Here is a 21,666-nt window from a genome sequence, read left to right on the forward strand (position 1 = left end):
GTTGTGAGTCGGCATGCGGACCGTGGTTGCTCAAATCCCCAGTGACTGTTCACATGTTTCTCTCTGTAAATTAACACCATGACATGCTGGTAGCTTCTATCACATGTCAGCTGAGCACCACAGGGTTCTTCTTGTCTCTCTTTTCCATATGTGTTCCTCTTCTGTAACAGTGAGATTGTGAGTTGCTCCTATCCTCAGTGTATTTACTTGTTTGTTCTACACTAATACACAGAAAATAGTTTCAGAGTTGTGGGCTCATGCAACTCAATCAGTGAGGAAAGCAGTGTGGTGACTCTTGAAAGAGCTAAAAACAGAATGACTGTTTGACCCACCAATCCCATTGCTGGGTAGATACCCAAAGGAATATAAATCGTGTAGCCATCAAGACACATGCACGGTATGTTCATTGCAGCACTGTTCACGTTAGCAAAGACATGGAATCAGTCTCAATGTTCATCAGTGGCAGTCTGGATAAAGATAACATACATACACTTCATGGAATACTTTGCAGCCATAAACAGAACAAGATCATTTCCTTTGCAGGAACATGGATGGAGCTGGCGGTCATTGTCCTTGGTAAACTAACACAGGAACTGAAAAGCAAATTCCCCATGATCTCAATTATAAGTGGGAGCTAAACGATGAGAACACACGGACACAAAGCGGGGAGCAACGGTCACTGGGTCTACTGGGTGGGAGTGGGAGGAGGGAAAGGATTAGAAAAAAATTAACTATTGGGTACTAGGCTTAGTACCTGGATTATGAAATAATCTGTACAACATACCCTCTGACCTGAGTTTACCTGTGTAACGCACCGGCACATGTACCCCTGAACCTAAAATAAGAGTTGAAAGAAACATGTACACATAAAAAACAACCCTTTTACCTAGAGTTCAGTATTTGTTTTTAGTTTTTTGTTTTAAACTGAGGGTATGTAGACAGAGTGTTCAAGTTTCAGAGTGGTTATTTTCCATCAAATACTGTAAGAGTCATTTGTTTCTGTTGTATTTTAGTTTTTCCCTCATCCTTGTGTATTATTATTATTATTATTTTTTTTTGAGATAGGGTCTTGCTCTGTCGCCCAGGCTGGAATGCAGTGGTGCGATCTCAGCTCACTGCCACCTCCGCCTCCTGGGTTCAAGCAATTCTACTGCCTCAGCCTCCTGAGTAGCTGGGTTACATGCACCTGCCACCATGCCTGTCTCATTTTTGTATTTTTTTTTAGTTGAGATGGGGTTTCACCATGTTTGCCAAGGTGGTCTTGAACTCCTGACCTAAAGTGATCTGCCCTCCTCGGCCTCCCAAAGCGCTGGTATTACAGATATGAGCCACTGTGCTCAGCCCAATATAATTTTTTTTTCTGTGAACATAGATAGGCGGACACATGTATATTTTCTTATTTACCCCTCTTATTTCTACAAAACACTAGATAGAGTCTCTTATTTTTTGCTTGTTTCACTTAACCAAATATGTCAGCAATCATTACTTGTCAGTTCACAGAGATCTCACCTCCCTTTTCTGATTTGACAGCTACATGGTATCCCATTAGTGGATGTAGCATAGTTTACTCAGCCTCTGATATATTAATGGATGTTGTGGTTGGTAGAAATCATGAAGCAGAGAATAACCTTGTGCAAATGTATTTTTGTGCTGTTGGATATGTATTTCATGATAAATTCTTAGAAATGGATTGCTGGGTAAGAGGGAACTCCATATGTAGTTTGTTAAGATATTGCCAGATGTTTTATTTTGCATTCTCATCAGCAGTGTGTGAGTGCCTGGTTCCCTGTAACCTTCTCAACAGAGGATATTGTCAAGCTGTTACATTTTTGCCTATCAGAACGGTATCCAAGGTTGAACATCTTCAGATGATCTTAAAGGTTGCTTTTACATTTTTTCTCTGAACTGTTTGTTCATTTTATTTTTAAGAGTTCTTTATATATTGGGCATTGTTGAGAAATGCTGAGTGTATGATAAATTATATTGTTTGCTGAGAACAATGGCAAGGAAAACCTGGCTGGCCCCCTGCCAAGTGGAAGCTGCTTGGGGCATTCTAACATAGTAAAATAGTGTATTTATATCATACGTCAGTTAAAACAAGTCTTTAAGCACGGGGTATGTGTCCCTGCCCCCGTGGCTCCCTCACAGAGAATACTGTTTAGTTTGTTTGTAATTAGTGGTAAGCAGGCACCAGCTGCCTACCTAGTTTATCTTGGGTCTATGAGAAAACACAGAACACCTGTTTGTTAATAATAATCACCTGTTAAGAGAGAATAACTACATGGGTCAGTGTCTGCTCAAGGCCCTCAGCCTGGAATGCTGTCAGCACTCTGAGGCTCTCAGCTCAGAAGGCTGTTGGTCCCCCGATAGTCCCACTTTGCTGCTCTATCTGGGTGTCTGCTTCTTAATGCCTCAGTGCCGCTTGGGTCGGGGGCGGGGGGGAGGGTCTTACAGCTGAGCTGGTCTCGGTAGGGCATATATCTCTGATATAAAGTGCAAATATTCTTTCCCTGTTTGTTATTTACCTTTTGTCTTAGCTTATAACATTTTTCACAGGGTAAAACAATTTTATTTTTGTTTTTTATGTGGTCTAATTTATCAGAATTTTTTTAAAATCTAGATTTTGAGGAATAGAAAACTTTTCCTTATACCTGAGTTTATAGTGGAATTCACCAAGATTTTTTTGTAATACTTGTATAGTTTCATGTTTAGTTAGACATTTGGCCTGCTTAGAGTTGGTTCTTGTCTATGGTGTAAGGCATGTGCCTAATTTTATTTCCAAATGGCCATTCGGTTGTCCTAGCACTATTTATTAAAATGTCTGTCTTCGCCGCAGTGTTGCAGATGCTGCCTTTAGCATTAAACCTCCCTCTATAGCTGGGTTTCTTTCTGTACCTTTTATGCTTTGCTTCTGGAATGCCTGTGTATTCATGTTCCAGCACCACCCAGTTTTAACTAGAGGATCTTACGGTTACTTCCCTTTGCAGTTTTTTGCCCCAGTATTACTTAGGTATTCTTGATTGTTGGGTTTTTTCTTGTATGAAATGAAGTGTCAGCTTATATGATCTATGAAAAAGTTTGTTGGTATTATTACCAAGTTGTGTTAAATCTGTAACTTACTATTAAAAAAATCAAAGCAAGGCCTGGCACTGGCTCCAGCTTGTACTTCTAGCACCTTTGGAGGTGGGAGGATTGCTTGAAGGCAGGAGTTTGAAACCGGCCTGGGCAACATAGTGAGAGACTGTCTCTTTTTAAAAAACTAGTAGTAAATTTATAAGTTAACTTAGGGAGAAATGATGTTGTTTGTCAGGAATGGTGGATGCCTCTCCCCTTGTACTGAATTTTACTAAGGACAAGGTATGCCTTTCTTTTTGTTTGGTATATGTCTGTGTCTTCAGGAATGTTGTGATTTTCACATAATGGTTTTGTAGCATTTCTTGTTAAGTTTATGCCTTAGTATTTTATCTTCCTATTACTGTTAAAAATAGCATTTCTTTTCCATTTTATCTCTGAACTTTTGGTAATGTATGTGAAAGTCATTGATCTCTGTATATTTTCTGTTTTGGTATCTTAGTGAATTCTTTTGTTTGAATTACTTTTGTGATTGAATTTTCCTCCAATTTATAACGGTATATTCTGCAAAAACAGATTATTTTACTTGTTTTTCAGTTCTTACGGGTTATAAAACAGGTGATTTTGCTTCTTTTTAAATTCTTGTGGGTTATAAGAACTTGCCAGTTCTTATTTTTTGAGTGCTGTTATTAAGAATAGGTGTTGAATTTTGTTGAAGGCTGTTATTCTCTGGGCAATGTAGATAATTGAGTGACTTTTTTTTTCCCTGTCCTTAGGTATATAAATATAGTGAATTATAGTAATGGATTTTCTAATACTGAACCAACCTTGCATTTGAGGTTGAATCCCACTTGGTCATATGTCTTTATTTTCTTGAGATGATATCGAATTCTCTTTTCTGTTATTTAGGATTTTTGCCTCAGTGTTCATATGTGTTAGTGGTTTATAATTTCATTTATATTTTTTGCTTTCTTGATTTGGTTTAGGTATTAGCATTATACTTGCTTTATAAAGAGAATTTGGAGATTTTTCTTTATTTGCTTGTGCTTTGCAGTAATTTATGTAGCATCAGGACTACACAGGCCACGTTTTGGAAAGATTCCCTTGTGAATACATCTGAACCTGTTGTTTTTTGGTTTGTAATTCTTTGATAGCTTTCTCTGTGTCTTCTACAGGAGTTGGTCATTTGAAGCTTTCTATCTCAAATGGTGATAATTTGATAATCTGTATTTTCTTTGGAAATTATTATATTGAAGCTTTTACGTTTTCATAGAAGATTGTATGTAATCTTACTAAATGTTATGCTTCAAAATTTTTTTCTCTATTTCCATATTATGTCCCTCATGTCATTTCTTATTTTGTATATTCATGCTTTCTGCTTTTTTTCTTGATTAACTAGTGTTTCTCCCCCATTTTGTTAATCTTTTTCAGTCAGGATTTTCATAATTGATCTATATAGTTTTTCTTTTCTCTACCTTAATTTCTGCTTTTGGCTTTATTATATTCCTCCCTTACTCTTCTTTGCTGTTTACCTTGTTTTTCTAGCATTTTGAACTGGGAATTTAATTTCCACTCTTTTATTAAGAAGAAATAAATATTGGCTGGGCACTATGGCTCATGCTTGTAATTCCAGCATTCTGGGAGACCACGGTGGCTGGATCGTGAGTGCAAGAGTTTGAGACCAGCCTGGCCAACATGGTGAAAATAGAAATGCAGTGTACTAAAAATACAAAATTAGCTGGGTATGGTGATGCACGCTTGTAATCCCAGGTACTTGGGAGGCTGAGGCAGGAGAATTGCTTGAACCTGGGAATCACTTGAACTGCAAAGGAGGTTGCAGTGAGCTGAGATTGCATCATTACACTCCAGCCTGGCCAAAAAAAGAAAAAAAAAAAAAAAGAAGAAATAAATATTTAAAGGTATACATTTTCCTTTGATTACTGCTTAAAGTGTATCTCTTCAGATCTGATGTGTAGTGATTTAGGGTTTTCTTAATTCAGTTTCTATGTTCTCTTTCACAGAGGGTTGTTTATATTTTAATTTTCACCTGGTACATTTACAAAAATGATCATATACTAACTAAAAAAAAAAATCAGTAAATTCCATAAAGTAGAAATGTTTTTAAAACATGATAAAGCTCGAAATCAATAACAAAATATTTTAATGCATTTCTACCTAAAAAAATTAGGTAGAAATATACTAACTAAAACAGGGTTTCCCCACATTGTTTATATTTTAATTTTCTACCTAATTTTTTTAGGTAGAAATGCATTAAAATATTTTGTTATTGATTTCGAGCTTTATCATGTTTTAAAAACATTTCTACTTTATGGAATTTACTGATTTTTTTTTTTTTTTAGTTAGTATATGATCATTTTTGTAAATGTACCAGGTGTGCTTGAGAAGATGTATTCTTTCTTTTGGGGTGTAGGTTTGATTTATACTCATGAGATCTACTTTATTGATTATGTTAATAATTTAGGATGTAGGTTTTCTATACCTTTACTTTTTGTCTACTACTTTTGTGGTCTGCTTTTTTTTTGTACTATGAGTGGTATGTTAAAAGTCTCCCCCTTATAAATGCATTTTTTTTTTTTTTTTACTATTTTTTCTAATATCTTTTGTAGTTTTCACTTTAGAAAGGTGGATGCTGTATTTGGTGCATATATATACACATTAGTGTTACATCTACAGTAAATTGTGGCATTTATGGTTAAAAAGTATCCCACTTAATATATTTTGGCTTAAACTCTGCTTTGGTACTGGTGTAGCAACTCATGGCTGCTTCTTGTTTCTACTTGTCTGTGTATCTTTCCCTGTCCCTTTTTTAGGTGAATCATTTTGTTTTAGGTAAGTCTTTTGTATCCAGTATAGATCTGGGTCTTGCTTTGCAAGTTGAAAGCCCTTTTTTTTCCTTTTTTTTTAAATTAAGCCATTCACATTTATGAATATTACTAAGAAATTTGGTCTCAACTGTTACAGTGTGTTAAAATTACTGTGTGCATTACTGTTTTATTCTCCATTAGGTGTTTTGTTTGCATTTTTATTAAGCTTTGTGGCATTTAGGGAGTTTTGGGTTTGTTCTATTGGTTATCTTTGTATTTATAGCCCTTTAATACCATTAATCCCGTTCTATTCCTTAATTATTTGGTTCGTCATTTTCAATACTATTTTTTTGATTGCAACAATGAACGTATTCTACTTTTCCGCTCTAATTTTTTAGTGGCTCTTTTTTACTTTGTCAGAACATACAGCATTTACATGTTGTCATTCTATACTTGTTCCCACCTTTGTTCTGTCATGTTAAATTTTACCACTGGTTCTTCTGCTGAAGTTTTCTCTTGATTAAGCTCGGCTGATAGACAATCTCTGCTTCACAGCTCTTTGACTTCTGAGTCTGTTCTCTGTTGAACACCTTATAATTTAGTTTTAATTTTTGAGACCGTTTTGCTCTTTTCTTTCATTTCTCTTCTGAATTCAATCAGCTGCTTTAAAATTTTCCTTTGTTAGGGACAAATTCTCAGTTGTGGTTTTGAACTTCTGAGCCAAGGTGGCATTTTATCTTTCCAGATGTTTGAGAATACTTAATTCAGTTTGCATTGTTATATTACAGTTTCGTTTTGTGGTTGTATTTTTGGGAGACGAATTTCATCATCTGAGATCTTTTGATTTGCAGTGTTTGGTTTCTTTTTTATGGTAGTTTTGTATCTGCGTGGGGTTCTTTCATCTATTCATGTCATGGATTTGGGTGGTGTACAAAATTTGTCATTCAGGAATACCATTTTTTTTTTTTTTTTGAGACAGGGTCTCACTTTGTTGCACAGGCTGGAGTGCAGTGGTGTGATCCCAGCTCACTGCAGCCTTCACCTCCCAAGTTAAAGCTGTTCTCATGCCTCAGCCTCCAGAGTAGCAGCTGGGATTATAGGCGTGTGCTACCATGCCTAGCTAATTTTTATATTTTTAGTAGACGTGGTATTTCGCCATGTTGGCCAGTCTAGTCTTGAACTACTGGCCTCAAGAAATCTGCCTGCCCAGGCCTGGCCTTCCAGAGTTCTGAGATTCAGGTGTGAGCCATTGCACCTGAGATGGAGTCTTGTTCCATTGTGTAGGCTGGAGTGCAATGGCATGATCTTGGCACATTGCAACCTCCACCTTCAGGGTTCAAACAAGTCTCCTGCCTGCCTCCTGAGTAGCTGGGACTACAGGCATGTGCCACCACACCTGGCTAATTTGTTTTATTTTTAGTAGAGACAGTTTCACCATGTTGGTCAGGCTGATCTAGAACTCCTGACCTCAAATGATCCACCTGCCTCGGCCTCCCAAAGTGCTGTAATTACAGGTGTGATCTACTGTGCCTGCCTTCTTTTTTTTTTTTTTCCCTTGTGATAGGCAGTTTTATTCTCTCTCTCTCCCCCCACACCCTTCCTTGCTTTCTTTTTTAATTGAGATGGAGTTTCGCTCTTGTCCAGGATGGAATGCAGTGGCATGATCTTGGCTCACTGCAACCTCTGCCTCCTGGACTCAAGGGATCCTCCTGCCTCAGCCTCCTGAGTAGCTGGGATTACAGGTGTGTGCCACCACACCTGGCTAATTTTTATATTTTTAGTTAAGACAGGGTTTCACCACATTGGCCAGGCTGGTCTTGAACTCCTGACCTCAGGTGATCTGCCCACCTCGGCCTCCCAAGTGGTGGGATTACAGGCATGAGCCACTGTGCCTGGCCTTGTTTTTTTCTTTTCCTTTTCTCTTTTCTTTTCTTTCTTTCCTTTTCTTTTTTTGAGACAAGATCTCACTCTGTCTACCAGTCATTATTGTAAACAATAATGACTCATTACCTAAGGAATGCAATGGTGCCATCATAGCTCACTGTAACCTCAAACTTTTGGGCTCAAACAGCCCTCCACTTCAGCCTCTTGAGTAGCTGGAAATACAGGCACTCACCATGACACCTGGTTAATTTTTGAAATTTTTTATTTGTAGAGATAAGGCTCTCACTATATGCCAAGGCTGGCAGTTTCTTTAATAGATGACTTCCTTTTGGTGGGAGGTAGATTGTGTGTCCTTGGATTTTTTTTTTTTTTTGGTCTCCTTTTGTCTTGCAGAACCCTAGTTTTCACTTCTGTTTCTTTTTCTTTTTGCCACCCAATCTTTTAAAGATGGACACAGAAAGGGGAGTACTAAACACTGGGGTCTATTGGGGGGAAAAGGGGAGGGCCAGGGGGAGGGGGAGGTGGGGAGGGATAGCCTGGGGAGAAACGCCAAATGTGGGTGAAGGGGTGAAAGCAAACAGAACACACTGCCATGTGTGTACCTATGCAACTGTATTGCATGCTCTGCACATGTACCCCAAAACCTTAAATGCAATAAAAAAATAAGAAAAAATAAAATAAAATATAAGCTTTGTGGATACAGGGGAAAAATAAAATAAAATAAAGATGCTGCTGCTGCTGCTTCTCCCCCCTCCCCTCCCCCTCCTCCTTCCCCGTCCCCTCCCGTCCCCCTTCCCCTTTCCCTCCCCCTCCCCCTTCCCCTCCCCTCCCCTCCCCCTTCTTCTCATCACTTCTGAACAAAATGTTTTTGAACAGAATTGCTTATATTTCCTCACATGCTGAGTTTTTAGCACATGATTTTGAGGATTAAATTCTTTTCTATGTCTGGATATCAACAGCAGTTGCTAAGTGTACCTGACCGGAAGGATTTCTTTATCCTTATTCTCTTAAAGCTTTGTGACCTGGGTGCCTCTACCAATGAAGCAATGATGGCTCACCTGAATTTTGGGTTCCTTGATAAAATCATTATTACAACTATTTCAGTTGTCACTGTAAACAATAATGACTCATTACCTAAGGAGACAGTAGGCTATTTCTCGAATAGGTAATTATTGGTGTAGACCAATATTAACCGATAAAAACCACTAAATTTAAAAGTAATTAAATGTTAATCTGAAAATAGGAATTTTTGTTTAGGCAGTTATTTGTGCTTTTAAAAAAGTATTACTACTTACACAGCACTACTAAAGAAATTGCTCATGCAACCAAATACCACCTGTTCCCCAGTAACCTACGGAAATAAAAAAAACAGAAAAAAAAGTATTACTGCTGATATAGTGGTGTATTAAAAATATTTTTTTAAAAGTATTGCTGTTTAACAGCTATTAGTCATTTAATGAACCAGAAAGTGGATCTCAGCCAGTGATATGTAGAGAAAATTTAGGTGAGAGGTGAAGTTTTCGTGATTGGAACTGAGAATTCCCTCCTGTGTCCACCAGCAGTATATGTTCTTTTCTACTCTGTTTATCCCAAGTTTTCTACCACTTTAGGCTAAGAAGTAACCTTGAACATTTGCGATTCACTTAATTCCATTTGCCTTGCCTGTTTGTTAGTAGTCTAAGGTGCAGTTTTTTTGGTGCTCTTCCTGCTTCCTTTCTGGTTTTGATTTCCCTCACGTGGTAGCCAGGTGCTCACGCTAGGGTGTCAGTGGTGGGTGTAGACCTGCTACATTGGGAGTAGCAGGTCAGAGGTGCAGGCCAAGAAGTGTGACTTACAGTCTTATACTTTGTGATTTAAAATCATCATAATCATTAAAGGTGATTTCATTAGTAAAATATCTGTCCCTACCACCATCCCTACCGCCTGCCCTGTAATGATAACGACAGAGTGACAAATCACATACACACACACATTGAAAAAAGAACACAGACTGATGGGAGCTTGAGAAGTGGTGCATAATCGTTACATTCTTTAGCAAAATGTGTTCTGATTGGTGATACCTTTTTTTTTTTTTAGGAAAATCATCAGCGTGTTAGCATTTTCTTTGACTATGCAAGACGTAGCAAGAACACTGCGTGGCCCTACTTTCTGCCAATGTTGAATCGACAGGATCCCTTCACTGTTCATATGGTAAATTTTGAATTCATTGGATTCTTTCCTTTTTAATTTTTTTAAAGAGGGGGGAGTCTTACTGTGCTGTCCAGGATGTTCTCAAGCTTTTGCGCTCAAGCAGTCCACCTGCCTCAGCCTCCCAAAGTGTTGGGATTACAGGTGTGGGTCACTTCACACAGCTAGATTTTTCTTTTTTAATGCAAGAAGAAAGGGATTTATTTAAAAATTTTCATTTTATTTTTTTTTAAAGTGCCAAATAAAATTGTGATGACATTCTTATTTAGGTAAGAAAGAAACCTGGGCCTTTTATGACTTAGTAACCTGTCTGTTCCCATAGGAGTAACTACTATGACATTAGCTTTCAATATTGTGCAGTAGAGACAGGACATTGGTAGTTGGAGGGAGACAGGTTTGCTCTGACACGGTTAAGGTTTTGTAGACTCTAAGGAATGCATCAAAGCCTGTGGAGAATTCTCACATGTAAATAGCTCTACAGTGTTTGTAGCAGGATAAACCACATTTTACTACATAGGTTAAACTTTACTTTGAAGCAGCTACTGTGTTTCATTTTTATTTTAAGTAATTACTTGATTGCTTTTCAGTATCTTAAATACACTCCTGTTTTAAACTTAGGCTGTGTTTGGAAGTCCTAGTACTGCAGAATCTTTCATGGAGTCCGAAAGCAGGGTTGAGAGAATAAACCTTTGTACAAACAAGCCTTCTCTGTTCCCGCTGGGGAGTGGGCTCTGGGGATGGGGATGGCAGGAGCTGGCTGGGGGCATGTGGTAGCTCCAGAGTAGATGTTTTTAGTTTTCAAATCAAGGGCCACTGGCGGAGAAACATTTTTGAGCATGTGTGTTGTCTCCCTCCCTCTTCCGCATGTGTATGTATTCATACAGTATATTGTATTCATAAAGCATATTTATATGTCATGTACATTATGAAATACCTATAAAAAGAGAAATTAAGGAGGACTGATGAAATAAACTGTATTTTAAAGAATATTTTTTATTCTTTAATATATTTCAGTAATTGTTTCCCTCTTTAAAATTGTAGAGACTTATCTTCACTGTTTGGTTTAAATGTGCTCCACATGCTGTAACAAAACTGACAAATACACACTTAGTCACAGGTTCATTATCACTGTGCAGCCAAATCCATGTTAACTTCTTGATGATTTAATTACTTTTGGCCAGTCTTACACATTCTGAGGGGCAGACTCCCACTGGTTTACCATGTGCTGATGTCAGGTCTCTTGTTTCTTGGTCTTCTGCATGCACCACTGGTAATATCTTCAATCCTTGGCCTCCTGACAGTAATTCTCCTAAACAGTAAGCCTATTTAATTAAAAAAATAATGGTTATATAGCATGAAGAAAATGGAGAAAGGATATTTATGTTGGGAGAGGTAACTAATACCTAGGATGTATATTATCACAAGAAATGGATTTTTAAGTATCAGAACTCCCAGGGGGCTTGATGAGTGTGGGAGAGGTTGGCAATTTGTTGTAGAGTTTGCTTAGAATTCTGGCAAGTGGTGTGGTGACAGTCTGCTTCTAAGAAAGATTTTTGTGTTCTTTTTTTTTTTTGGTGGTCATATAATGAATTCCAGTCTTTTGAAACTCCAAATAATACATGGAGTGTCAACACATTCCTAAGACCCAGCTAATTTTGGTTCACTTTGGCAGAAATACTTAAAAATATATTTTAAATGTTTGTTTCAAAATATATTTTTAAAAATGAAATATAAATTATTTTTAGAGGAGTTGAGTGTTGAGAAACTGTGTAGCAAAATGATTACAAATCCTTTTTTTAAGGTATATAATGTGATTTTTAGAATTAATGTTGCAGTCAGATGTATTTCTTACTCGTTTTCAGGCAGCAAGAATTATTGCGAAGTTAGCTGCTTGGGGAAAAGAATTGATGGAAGGCAGTGACTTAAATTACTACTTCAACTGGATAAAAACTCAGCTGAGTTCACAGGTAAAAGAATTTTTTTTAAAGTCTCTTTGAAAAGAATCTAACATCCATGTTCTTTTAAGCTTTTTATAGTAAATATGTGAATTACAAAAATGTTTTATTAAAATAATGCCATTTTGAACTTGACAAGTAAACCAAACAGCTCTTGAATATGGTAGTATGCTTTGCTTTTTCTTTCTTTGGCTTCATTTCACTCCTTTCTGTCTTTTCTGCCACTTGGGGTTTCTTATTCGCGCTTTTCAGGGGTCAGGGAGTACCTTTCTTCTAGGCGGCTGCCAAGATGACAGATGCTGGAGAATTGAAAGGACCCACACAGCTCCAAAGGGCACGCGCGTGTGAGGCTTCAACAAAGGAGAAGAAACGGTGCAGCAGGAGAGAGCGTGCCTCGGGCCGAGAGACTTCCAGGCGCAGCTCCCTCGGCTGCCCCAGGATCGTGAACCACCAAGATCTGTGCAAGAAATCTTGGTTTGGGGAGAGCTCTCTGAAAGTTTCGAGTGAGATCTTTTATGCCCTGTTGATCACATAACCAGGCTAAGCTGTCTAACCAAGTACACTAATAAACAAACTAGTCCTGGGTGCCATCAGGGGCATTTCAAACTGCAAACAGCATGCTCTGGATCATTATTATTGAATCTGTTTGTCCTTTTCTGGCCGAGTCCCTCCCATGCTTCCAGCTGTCCCTGGGTGAGCCTGGACCTGCCCAGTCCGGCTGTGAAAGGGTGCTGTCACACACACCGGCTTGCTCTCACAATTTCAGTTTCAGGGTAGGATTGGTTAGGCCTAATGAACAATGTGGAGGCTGCCTCCTGGTCATCTTGGTTGCTTGTAGGCCTTTCTAGCTCTATGTCTCTGTGGAGGAAAATAGCTTGCAGGTGTAATGACTGAAAAAACGACAAGTTTTCAGTTCTGTCTTTATGTTTCCTCAGAACAGGGCAAAAGACAGGACACGAGTGATGGCTCTGTGGAGTGTTAGTGTCAGGCTTACTGGGATGAAGTGTAGGTATGAAGAGGTTTGGTGGGATTGATACTCAGAAGAGAAGAGAACTGAAGGTGGACAGGGAGGAGGATTCTGGAGATGAAAAGGTAGAAGGGAATGAGGTTTTGATGTGAGGGTGACCTGTCAGAGGAATGACCGGTCAGAGAAACAGTACTGTTAGGTTACAAATAAACATCTATTTGAAATTTTTTGAAAGTTGTTGTTTAGATTTCAGGTGACTTTATTATTTTAATAGATTTTAGTTTGAGGTGTAAGAAAGACACCATATTGTGCTTAGATTTACTTTTTATCTCATTGCTGCCTGCTTTTTTTGGGGGAGCCTAATTGCCATTTATATATTTGGACAGGGATACTTTAGAGTTTGTTAAACAAAATTCTTTTTATGTTAATAGCATCAATTTTAACTGGTTTGGGGCTTGGTTTTTAAAAAGTGTTTTTATAAGAGCCACCAATTTGCAGATTTCATTGAGTTTTTGAGGTATTTAAAAAAACAAGATATTTAAAGCATGTAAAAAGCTTCTGAAAGTGAGATTTAAAATTTCTAAATGTAGCATATCATTTGGGATCAGAATGTTTAGTTATATAGGATATGCCACTCCCTTTTTCCTACTTTGAAATAATCTCTCCCCTTGAGTAGACTTAATTCCAGGCCTGGTGCAGTGACTTAATGCCTGTACTCCTAGCACTTTGGGAGGCCAAGGCAGGCCAATTGTTTGAGCCCAGGAGTTGGAGACTGGCCTGTGCAACATGGCAAAACCCTGTCATTACAAAAAAATAGAAAAATTAGTTGGGTGTGGTGGTGTACATCCATAGTTCCTCCTGCCGCAGCCTCCTGAGTAGCTGGATCACTGGCGCCTGGGGAGGTTGAGGCTGCTCGCACCACTGCACTCCAGCCTGAGTGACAGAGTGAGACTCTTGTCTCACTCTGCTGTAATGTTAGCTTTCAGGTATAGTCAGTGTCTAAAATAGTTTTCATTAGAATTGAATTTTTATAGATCAGTGCCCTTCAAGTATTTTCTGCATCTTTTTCGTGCACTCTTTTTATCGTAGAGTCTTTGGCTTTAAGTTGTGGACTTTAACTTGTGTAAACGCCTCTGCTTTGCGGGTCCTTCTGCTGCGGGGGACCTCCTCTGGGTACCCAGGTGCAGCCTGGCCTTGCTTCCTAGTCTGGTTACCGCTTCTGCTTGGCCCTCATTGCACTGTCCCTCTTGCTGCGGGCAGGTGCTTCTTCATAGCCTTCTATCATGATTAAAATCCAGCCTCTTCATTTTAAAAAGTGACAGTCGTTTCTGATACTACTTGCCACTTTGCTCAGTTGTCTTGCGATAGTGCTACATCTGGAGTGTCTCTTTTTATCGCGAGTGTTTTTCTCTCTCACAAAAAGTACCACAATTTCATAGTTTTAATAGGAATAAACTTTCAAAAGTCCAAGTTAGTTGCAAGTTTAGATGTTTTGTTCTTTGACCTTATAGTGGCCTTCAAAGCATTTTTGGGTAGTTTGGAGTGTTGCATTTGGGTCATGGGGACTCGTGCCTGCACTTCGTAGTTACTGAATAAAACAAAATAAAAATTTCCCTTCAGAAATTCATTATTGCTTTTCTCTTGCACTTTCTGCCTTAAACTTTCTTCGGTCATTTCTGTATGGCATTTCAGCTTTTGATTGTCATTATAATGTGTTACCTTTGCTGTGGATAGGCAAGTCGCGTATTGTATCTTCCTGACATCAGCACCTATTTTTAAAGCCTTGCTGCAGAATGTAGTGTGAGTGAAAATCCTGCTGCAGAATGTAGTGTGGGTGAAAGTCCTGCTGCAGAATGTAGTGTGGGTGAAAATCCTGCTGCAGAATGTAGTGTGGGTGAAAGTCCTGCTGCAGAATGTAGTGTGGGTGAAAATCCTGCTGCAGAATGTAGTGTGGGTGAAAATCCTGCTGCAGAATGTAGTGTGGGTGAAAGTCCTGCTGCAGAATGTAGTGTGGGTGAAAGTCCTGCTGCAGAATGTAGTGTGGGTGAAAGTCCTGCTGCAGAATGTAGTGTGGGTGAAAATCCTGCTGCAGAATGTAGTGTGGGTGAAAAACCTGCTGCAGAATGTAGTGTGGGTGAAAATCCTGCTGCAGAATGTAGTGTGGGTGAAAATCCTGCTGCAGAATGTAGTGTGGGTGAAAATCCTGCTGCAGAATGTAGTGTGGGTGAAAATCCTGCTGCAGAATGTACTGTGGGTGAAAGTCCTGCTGCAGAATGTAGTGTGGGTGAAAGTCCTGCTGCAGAATGTAGTGTGGGTGAAAATCCTGCTGCAGAATGTAGTGTGGGTGAAAATCCTGCTGCAGAATGTAGTGTGGGTGAAAATCCTGCTGCAGAATGTAGTGTGAGTGAAAATCCTGCTGCAGAATGTAGTGTGGGTGAAAGTCCTGCTGCAGAATGTAGTGTGGGTGAAAATCCTGCTGCAGAATGTAGTGTGGGTGAAAGTCCTGCTGCAGAATGTAGTGTGGGTGAAAGTCCTGCTGCAGAATGTAGTGTGGGTGAAAATCCTGCTGCAGAATGTAGTGTGAGTGAAAATCCTGCTGCAGAATGTAGTGTGGGTGAAAGTCCTGCTGCAGAATGTAGTGTGGGTGAAAATCCTGCTGCAGAATGTACTGTGGGTGAAAGTCCTGCTGCAGAATGTAGTGTGGGTGAAAGTCCTGCTGCAGAATGTAGTGTGGGTGAAAGTCCTCCTGCAGAATGTGTGTGGGTGAAAATCCTCCTGCAGAATGTAGTGTGGGTGAAAATCCTGCTGCAGAATGTAGTGTGGGTGAAAATCCTGCTGCAGAATGTAGTGTGGGTGAAAATCCTGCTGCAGAATGTAGTGTGGGTGAAAGTCCTGCTGCAGAATGTAGTGTGGGTGAAAGTCCTGCTGCAGAATGTAGTGTGGGTGAAAGTCCTGCTGCAGAATGTAGTGTGGGTGAAAATCCTGCTGCAGAATGTAGTGTGGGTGAAAGTCCTGCTGCAGAATGTAGTGTGGGTGAAAGTCCTGCTGCAGAATGTAGTGTGGGTGAAAGTCCTGCTGCAGAATGTAGTGTGGGTGAAAGTCCTGCTGCAGAATGTAGTGTGGGTGAAAATCCTGCTGCAGAATGTAGTGTGGGTGAAAGTCCTGCTGCAGAATGTAGTGTGGGTGAAAATCCTGCTGCAGAATGTAGTGTGGGTGAAAATCCTGCTGCAGAATGTAGTGTGGGTGAAAATCCTGCTGCAGAATGTAGTGTGGGTGAAAGTCCTCCTGCAGAATGTAGTGTGGGTGAAAGTCCTGCTGCAGAATGTAGTGTGGGTGAAAATCCTGCTGCAGAATGTAGTGTGAGTGAAAATCCTGCTGCAGAATGTAGTGTGGGTGAAAGTCCTGCTGCAGAATGTAGTGTGGGTGAAAATCCTGCTGCAGAATGTAGTGTGGGTGAAAGTCCTCCTGCAGAATGTAGTGTGGGTGAAAGTCCTGCTGCAGAATGTAGTGTGGGTGAAAATCCTGCTGCAGAATGTAGTGTGGGTGAAAGTCCTGCTGCAGAATGTAGTGTGGGTGAAAATCCTGCTGCAGAATGTAGTGTGGGTGAAAATCCTGCTGCAGAATGTAGTGTGGGTGAAAATCCTGCTGCAGAATGTAGTGTGGGTGAAAATCCTGCTGCAGAATGTAGTGTGAGTGAAAATCCTGCTGCAGAATGTAGTGTGGGTGAAAGTCCTGCTGCAGAATGTAGTGTGGGTGAAAATCCTGCTGCAGAATGTAGTGTGGGTGAAAGTCCTGCTGCAGAATGTAGTGTGGGTGAAAGTCCTGCTGCAGAATGTAGTGTGGGTGAAAATCCTGCTGCAAAATGTGTGTGGGTGAAAATCCTCCTGCAGAATGCAGTGTGGGTGAAAATCCTGCTGCAGAATGCAGTGTGGGTGAAAGTCCTGCTGCAGAATGTAGTGTGGGTGAAAATCCTGCTGCAGAATGTAGTGTGGGTGAAAATCCTGCTGCAGAATGTAGTGTGGGTGAAAATCCTGCTGCAGAATGTGTGTGTGGGTGAAAGTCCTGCTGCAGAATGTGTGTGTGGGTGAAAATCCTGCTGCAGAATGTAGTGTGGGTGAAAGTCCTGCTGCAGAATGTAGTGTGGGTGAAAGTCCTGCTGCAGAATGTAGTGTGGGTGAAAATCCTGCTGCAAAATGTGTGTGGGTGAAAATCCTCCTGCAGAATGCAGTGTGGGTGAAAATCCTGCTGCAGAATGCAGTGTGGGTGAAAGTCCTGCTGCAGAATGTAGTGTGGGTGAAAATCCTGCTGCAGAATGTAGTGTGGGTGAAAATCCTGCTGCAGAATGTAGTGTGGGTGAAAATCCTGCTGCAGAATGTGTGTGTGGGTGAAAGTCCTGCTGCAGAATGTGTGTGTGGGTGAAAATCCTGCTGCAGAATGTAGTGTGGGTGAAAATCCTGCTGCAGAATGTAGTGTGGGTGAAAGTCCTGCTGCAGAATGTAGTGTGGGTGAAAGTCCTGCTGCAGAATGTAGTGTGGGTGAAAGTCCTGCTGCAGAATGTAGTGTGGACAGCTCAGTTTAAGGCAGTCGTCTTATTGGGAAAACAATTCCGTAGATAAATCTTAAGACTGGGAAATTCGCACTAGCTTCACTCATGAAATTTACCTTGAGCTTAGTAGTCAGTTTATTATTGTCCCATTTTTAGCCATTTACTGGTTAATATATTGTCTCTAGAGGAGTGTAGAGAACTTTAGAACGTTCTGTGTCATCCCCTTGCTTTTTATTGAGTAGGGTTAGGAATACAATTATAGGGTAAAATTATGACATAGAATTCAGAGAAAATGTGCTTAGCTCCCTTTCGTGAGCTGATAAATTAGGATGAAATTAAAACAAAACTAAATAATGAGTTATTTATTTTGTAATAGAAACTGCGTGGTAGCGGTGTTGCTGTTGAAACAGGAATGGTCTCTTCAAATGATGTAAGTATATTCCTTCTTAATTCACTGGCCTCCTAAACATTCCAAAAATAAATCACTTTGAGTTATAGAGCTTAAAATTTTGAAGGTGTTTACTAGTTCCCCAACTGTCAGTCCATGGTCACCTCCAGCCAGGCGACTGTATTATGAACTATATATAAATGTTGGTGGTCTGTGGGGATCATCTTTTCTGTGGTAGTCATAAGACTTGTTTTTCCCCATTACTCTGTTTTCCAGGCCACTTTGTTTCAGACCTGAGAATCAAAGCAAAAATTCGAATTCAGAAGCGTAATTGGAGCAAAGAATCATAAAGTTTTTCTCTTTAATCTTCAGTTCCCTGATTAAACTAACTGGTATCTGTCTAATCAGCAGGTGAACTAAATGTTGGACATTTAGAAGAAATTCAGTTACCGCTGCTTCCTGGGTTCAAGTGATTCTTCTGCCTCCCGAGTAGCTGGGAATCACAAGCATGCGCCACCATGCTTGGCTAATTTTTGTATTTTCAGTAGAGACGGAGTTTCATCACGTTGGCCAGGCTGGTCTCAAGAACTCCTGGCTTCAAGTGATCTGCCTGCCTTGGCCTCCCAAAGTGCTGGAGTTACAGGTATGAGCCACTGTACCCAGCCAAGAAATTCAGTTACTTGATGGCCCTAAAACTGGCTGTGCCACTGTGAAGCTGAAGGCTTTGTGTGGCGCTACAGGGTGGCCCAACCCCTTGCCTGACTCTTTTTCTTTTTTGACCAATCTCTTTCCACATTTTTGTAGAGCCAAAAGGTTAAAGGTTAAACCTAATTGTGGCTCCCCAAGTTGCTTTCTTGGCTGAAGTTATCGTTCCCATTTGGGATGACTTAACTTCGCTGTGCTCTAGGAATAGCTCAGGAATTGGAAGTAAGATTGGACAGATAACGATGTTCATGATGAGAGTCATTTGAGAGCAAGGGAAAAAGGAGACAGAAACAGAAGTACATCTAGCTTCATTTGTTGGAAATATTGCTAGGAAATTAGGAAGCGTCTTTGAAGGGGAGTTTTGTAACCTGCCTGCAGTAGACCTAAATGAGCTCTGTAGGAGCTGCTTCATATCCGTGTTGGTTACTGATACTTCCATTATCTGAATGAATGCTACGGGTTTGTATGTTCTAAGATCATAGATGGCAACAGAATCCATTTTGAAACTGGGCTTCTCTTGGAGCATGAGTTGAAGTGTTTGATGACTCATATGTTAGGCCAGAAAATGGCTATTAGCCTTCTGAAGTGGAATCAGAGTAACATATAGAGCTAATTGTGGGATCTCGGGGCCTGGTAGGTTAGGAAATGGTGGGTTGGGGAATGGTGAGTAGGAAGTGTCGTTTCTGTCAGAGGCAGGTGTTTACATTGACAATCTTTATTTTGCTTAAATTGGAAATGTTTATTTTATGTGACTTGAATTTCTACCAGTTTGAAAAATTATTTATCTTGTTTCTTTTAGACTTACAAACTTATTTAAGTTATTAGAGCTTAAATAAGGAGAAACAGACTTTGCTGACATGACATTATTATTTTGCTATTTTCTGTGCAATGCATTAGAAAAAAAAATTAATTGAATTGGTGGTGTGTTGGTTTAAAGTGGTTTATCTGGTAGATTCTTATACATCCCAGCTGGAATTCACATCAGGAGTGATTGTGAGTTAGGAAAAGATGGCCTGTGGTTTCTTATCTTCTTCCCTTTAGTGCCTCTCAACCCTGGACATATTTTTGGACTCTTCCTGAAGCTCTTACTTTTTTAGATGGCTGTCAGCTTGAAAAGCAGACCTCCATGTATTGAGAGTAGAGCGTCGGCCCTTCCTTTCATATTTGTATTTCCAAAGGGGAATCTTAATCTAGGAGCTAATATTTATTACTATGTCCTGAACACTTACTCATTTTACATTTTCATCTCCTTGAATATTTACACTCCTTGTTCAATGTAGGTCATATCATTAGCCACATTTTATGAATGAGTAGTAAGACTGAACAGAAAAACATACCAACATTCCTGATGTCACACAGCTAATGAATGGCAGAGACTCTGAAGAAATGAATTGCTTAGAGAATTACTTATGAGGCAGCTGAGCTGGAATTGGATCTTTAGGCATTCCTCAAGTCACATTGCTTACTCAGACTTTTTAAGGTATCAATATCATATCTTTAAATCCCTTTGGGTTTTCAGAGTGGGGAAAAAAGCCGTTTGGTAAACTGCATTACAAATTATTGCCACTTGATGTCAGTATAAAATAAGTTTTATACTGCAAAATGTTAAACATGCTTCAGCAGTCTTACCTTTTTAAAATGGCCTCAGAAGCATCATCTTAAGTTATAAGTGGATCATCAAAAACTTTTTTTTTTTTTTTTGAGATGGAGTCTCACTCTCTTATCCAGGTTGGAGTACAGTGACATGATCTCAGCTTACTGCAACTTGTGCCTCCCAGGCTCAAGCCATCCTCCTGCCTCAGCCCAGTACCCCCACCAATAGTTGGGACTACAAGCACATGCCACCATGCCCCACTAATTTATTTTGTATTTTGGTAGAGACAAGGTCTCACTAGGTTGTCCAGGCTGGTCTTGAACTCCTGAGCTCAGGCAATCCACCTGCCTTGGCCTTCCAAAGTGTTGGGGTTATAGGTGTGAGCCACCGTGCCCAGTGAAACATTTTTATACAGAAGTGTAATTTCCTAAAAGTGCGTTATCTTGTCTTCTAATTGTGAAAGTAGACATCAGATTATATGTACTTTAGAGTTCTTTACTGATCCTTAAATGTGCATTGTAGGCCTTTTCTTCTGAGGAAGGCACTAGAGGGAGGAAGTGGATTGTTATGCTGATGCCCTGATGAAAGAATACTCTGACTCCTTCACACACCTGGGAAGGTTTAGAAAGAAGCTGGGGATTTGTTTCTTTCTGTTTTCCTTTTTCTTCTGCCTAGCTTCATTGGTACAGTATGCATATGCAGGAGAAGGATACATGTCTGTGTCCTGCTCTCCGTGATTTTTGTTGCGAAATCAATCTGGCATGAGTAGTTGCTAGATGAATGCTGTGTCACTGCTAGTGACTTAGGTGCCAGCCCTCCTTGTTTGTTTCATCTTGCCTCTTGATTTCATGGAGTAGTCGTGTCCAGTAGAACGTTCTGCGATGGGAGAAATGGTCACTGCAGCCGCACTGTCCATTATGGCAGCCCCTAGCGGTGTATGGTTCTGGAGCCCTTGGAAGTGTGAGTGAGGAAGTACATTTTCAATTTTATTTAGTCTTAAAAATAGCTTTATTGAAATATATTTCACATGCTGTGAAATGCACCCTCTGGCAGTTTAGTGGTTTTTGACATATTTACAGAATTGTGTAACCATTACCACTGTCTAACTTCATAACATTTCAACATCTCAGAGAAACGAACCAAGCAACCCCGGTACACATTAACAGTCTTGCCCATTCCCGTTGTTGCCTCCAAGCCCTGGCAACCACTAACCCACTTTCTGTCTCGGGATTTGCTTCTTTTGGACATTCCATAGAAATGATATCATACATGGTTTTCTGTGACTGTTTTCTTTCACTTAGCATAATGTTTTCAAGATTCATCTGTTTTAGCATGCAGTAACAGTATTTTAGGTTGAGAGAAAAAAGGGCTTAGTTTTTTTGTTTGTTTTTTAAGTAGAGACGGGGGTTTCAGCATGTTGGCCAGGCTGGTCTTGAACTCCTGATCTCAAGTAGTTTGCCCACCTTGGCCTCCCAAAGTGCTGGAATTACAGGTGTGAGCCACTGTGCCCGGCCCAGAACTTAGGGTTTTTTTTTTTGTCTTT

At 40.0% G+C, this 21,666-nt stretch overlaps 1 protein-coding gene across 6 annotated transcripts in view; it reads left to right on the top strand.

Moving 5' to 3' along the window:
• Positions 1 to 21,666, top strand: part of ATP6V1H (ATPase H+ transporting V1 subunit H) — a 100,258-nt gene that overhangs the window by 10,176 nt on the left and 68,416 nt on the right. For 3 of the 6 annotated variants that reach the window (XM_002758895.7, XM_035277162.3, XM_078352446.1), the window contains 3 exons: positions 9,858 to 9,971; positions 11,831 to 11,935; positions 17,813 to 17,866. In XM_002758895.7, coding sequence (XP_002758941.1) covers positions 9,858 to 9,971; positions 11,831 to 11,935; positions 17,813 to 17,866 — 273 coding nt within the window. The remainder of the gene's footprint in view (positions 1 to 9,857; positions 9,972 to 11,830; positions 11,936 to 17,812; positions 17,867 to 21,666) is intronic. The other 3 variants (XM_003734936.6, XM_078352448.1, XM_078352447.1) reach the window with 1 other exon arrangement.

Source organism: Callithrix jacchus, chromosome 16 (genome assembly GCF_049354715.1).
Source record: "Callithrix jacchus isolate 240 chromosome 16, calJac240_pri, whole genome shotgun sequence".
Classification (NCBI taxonomy): Eukaryota; Metazoa; Chordata; class Mammalia; order Primates; family Cebidae; genus Callithrix; species Callithrix jacchus.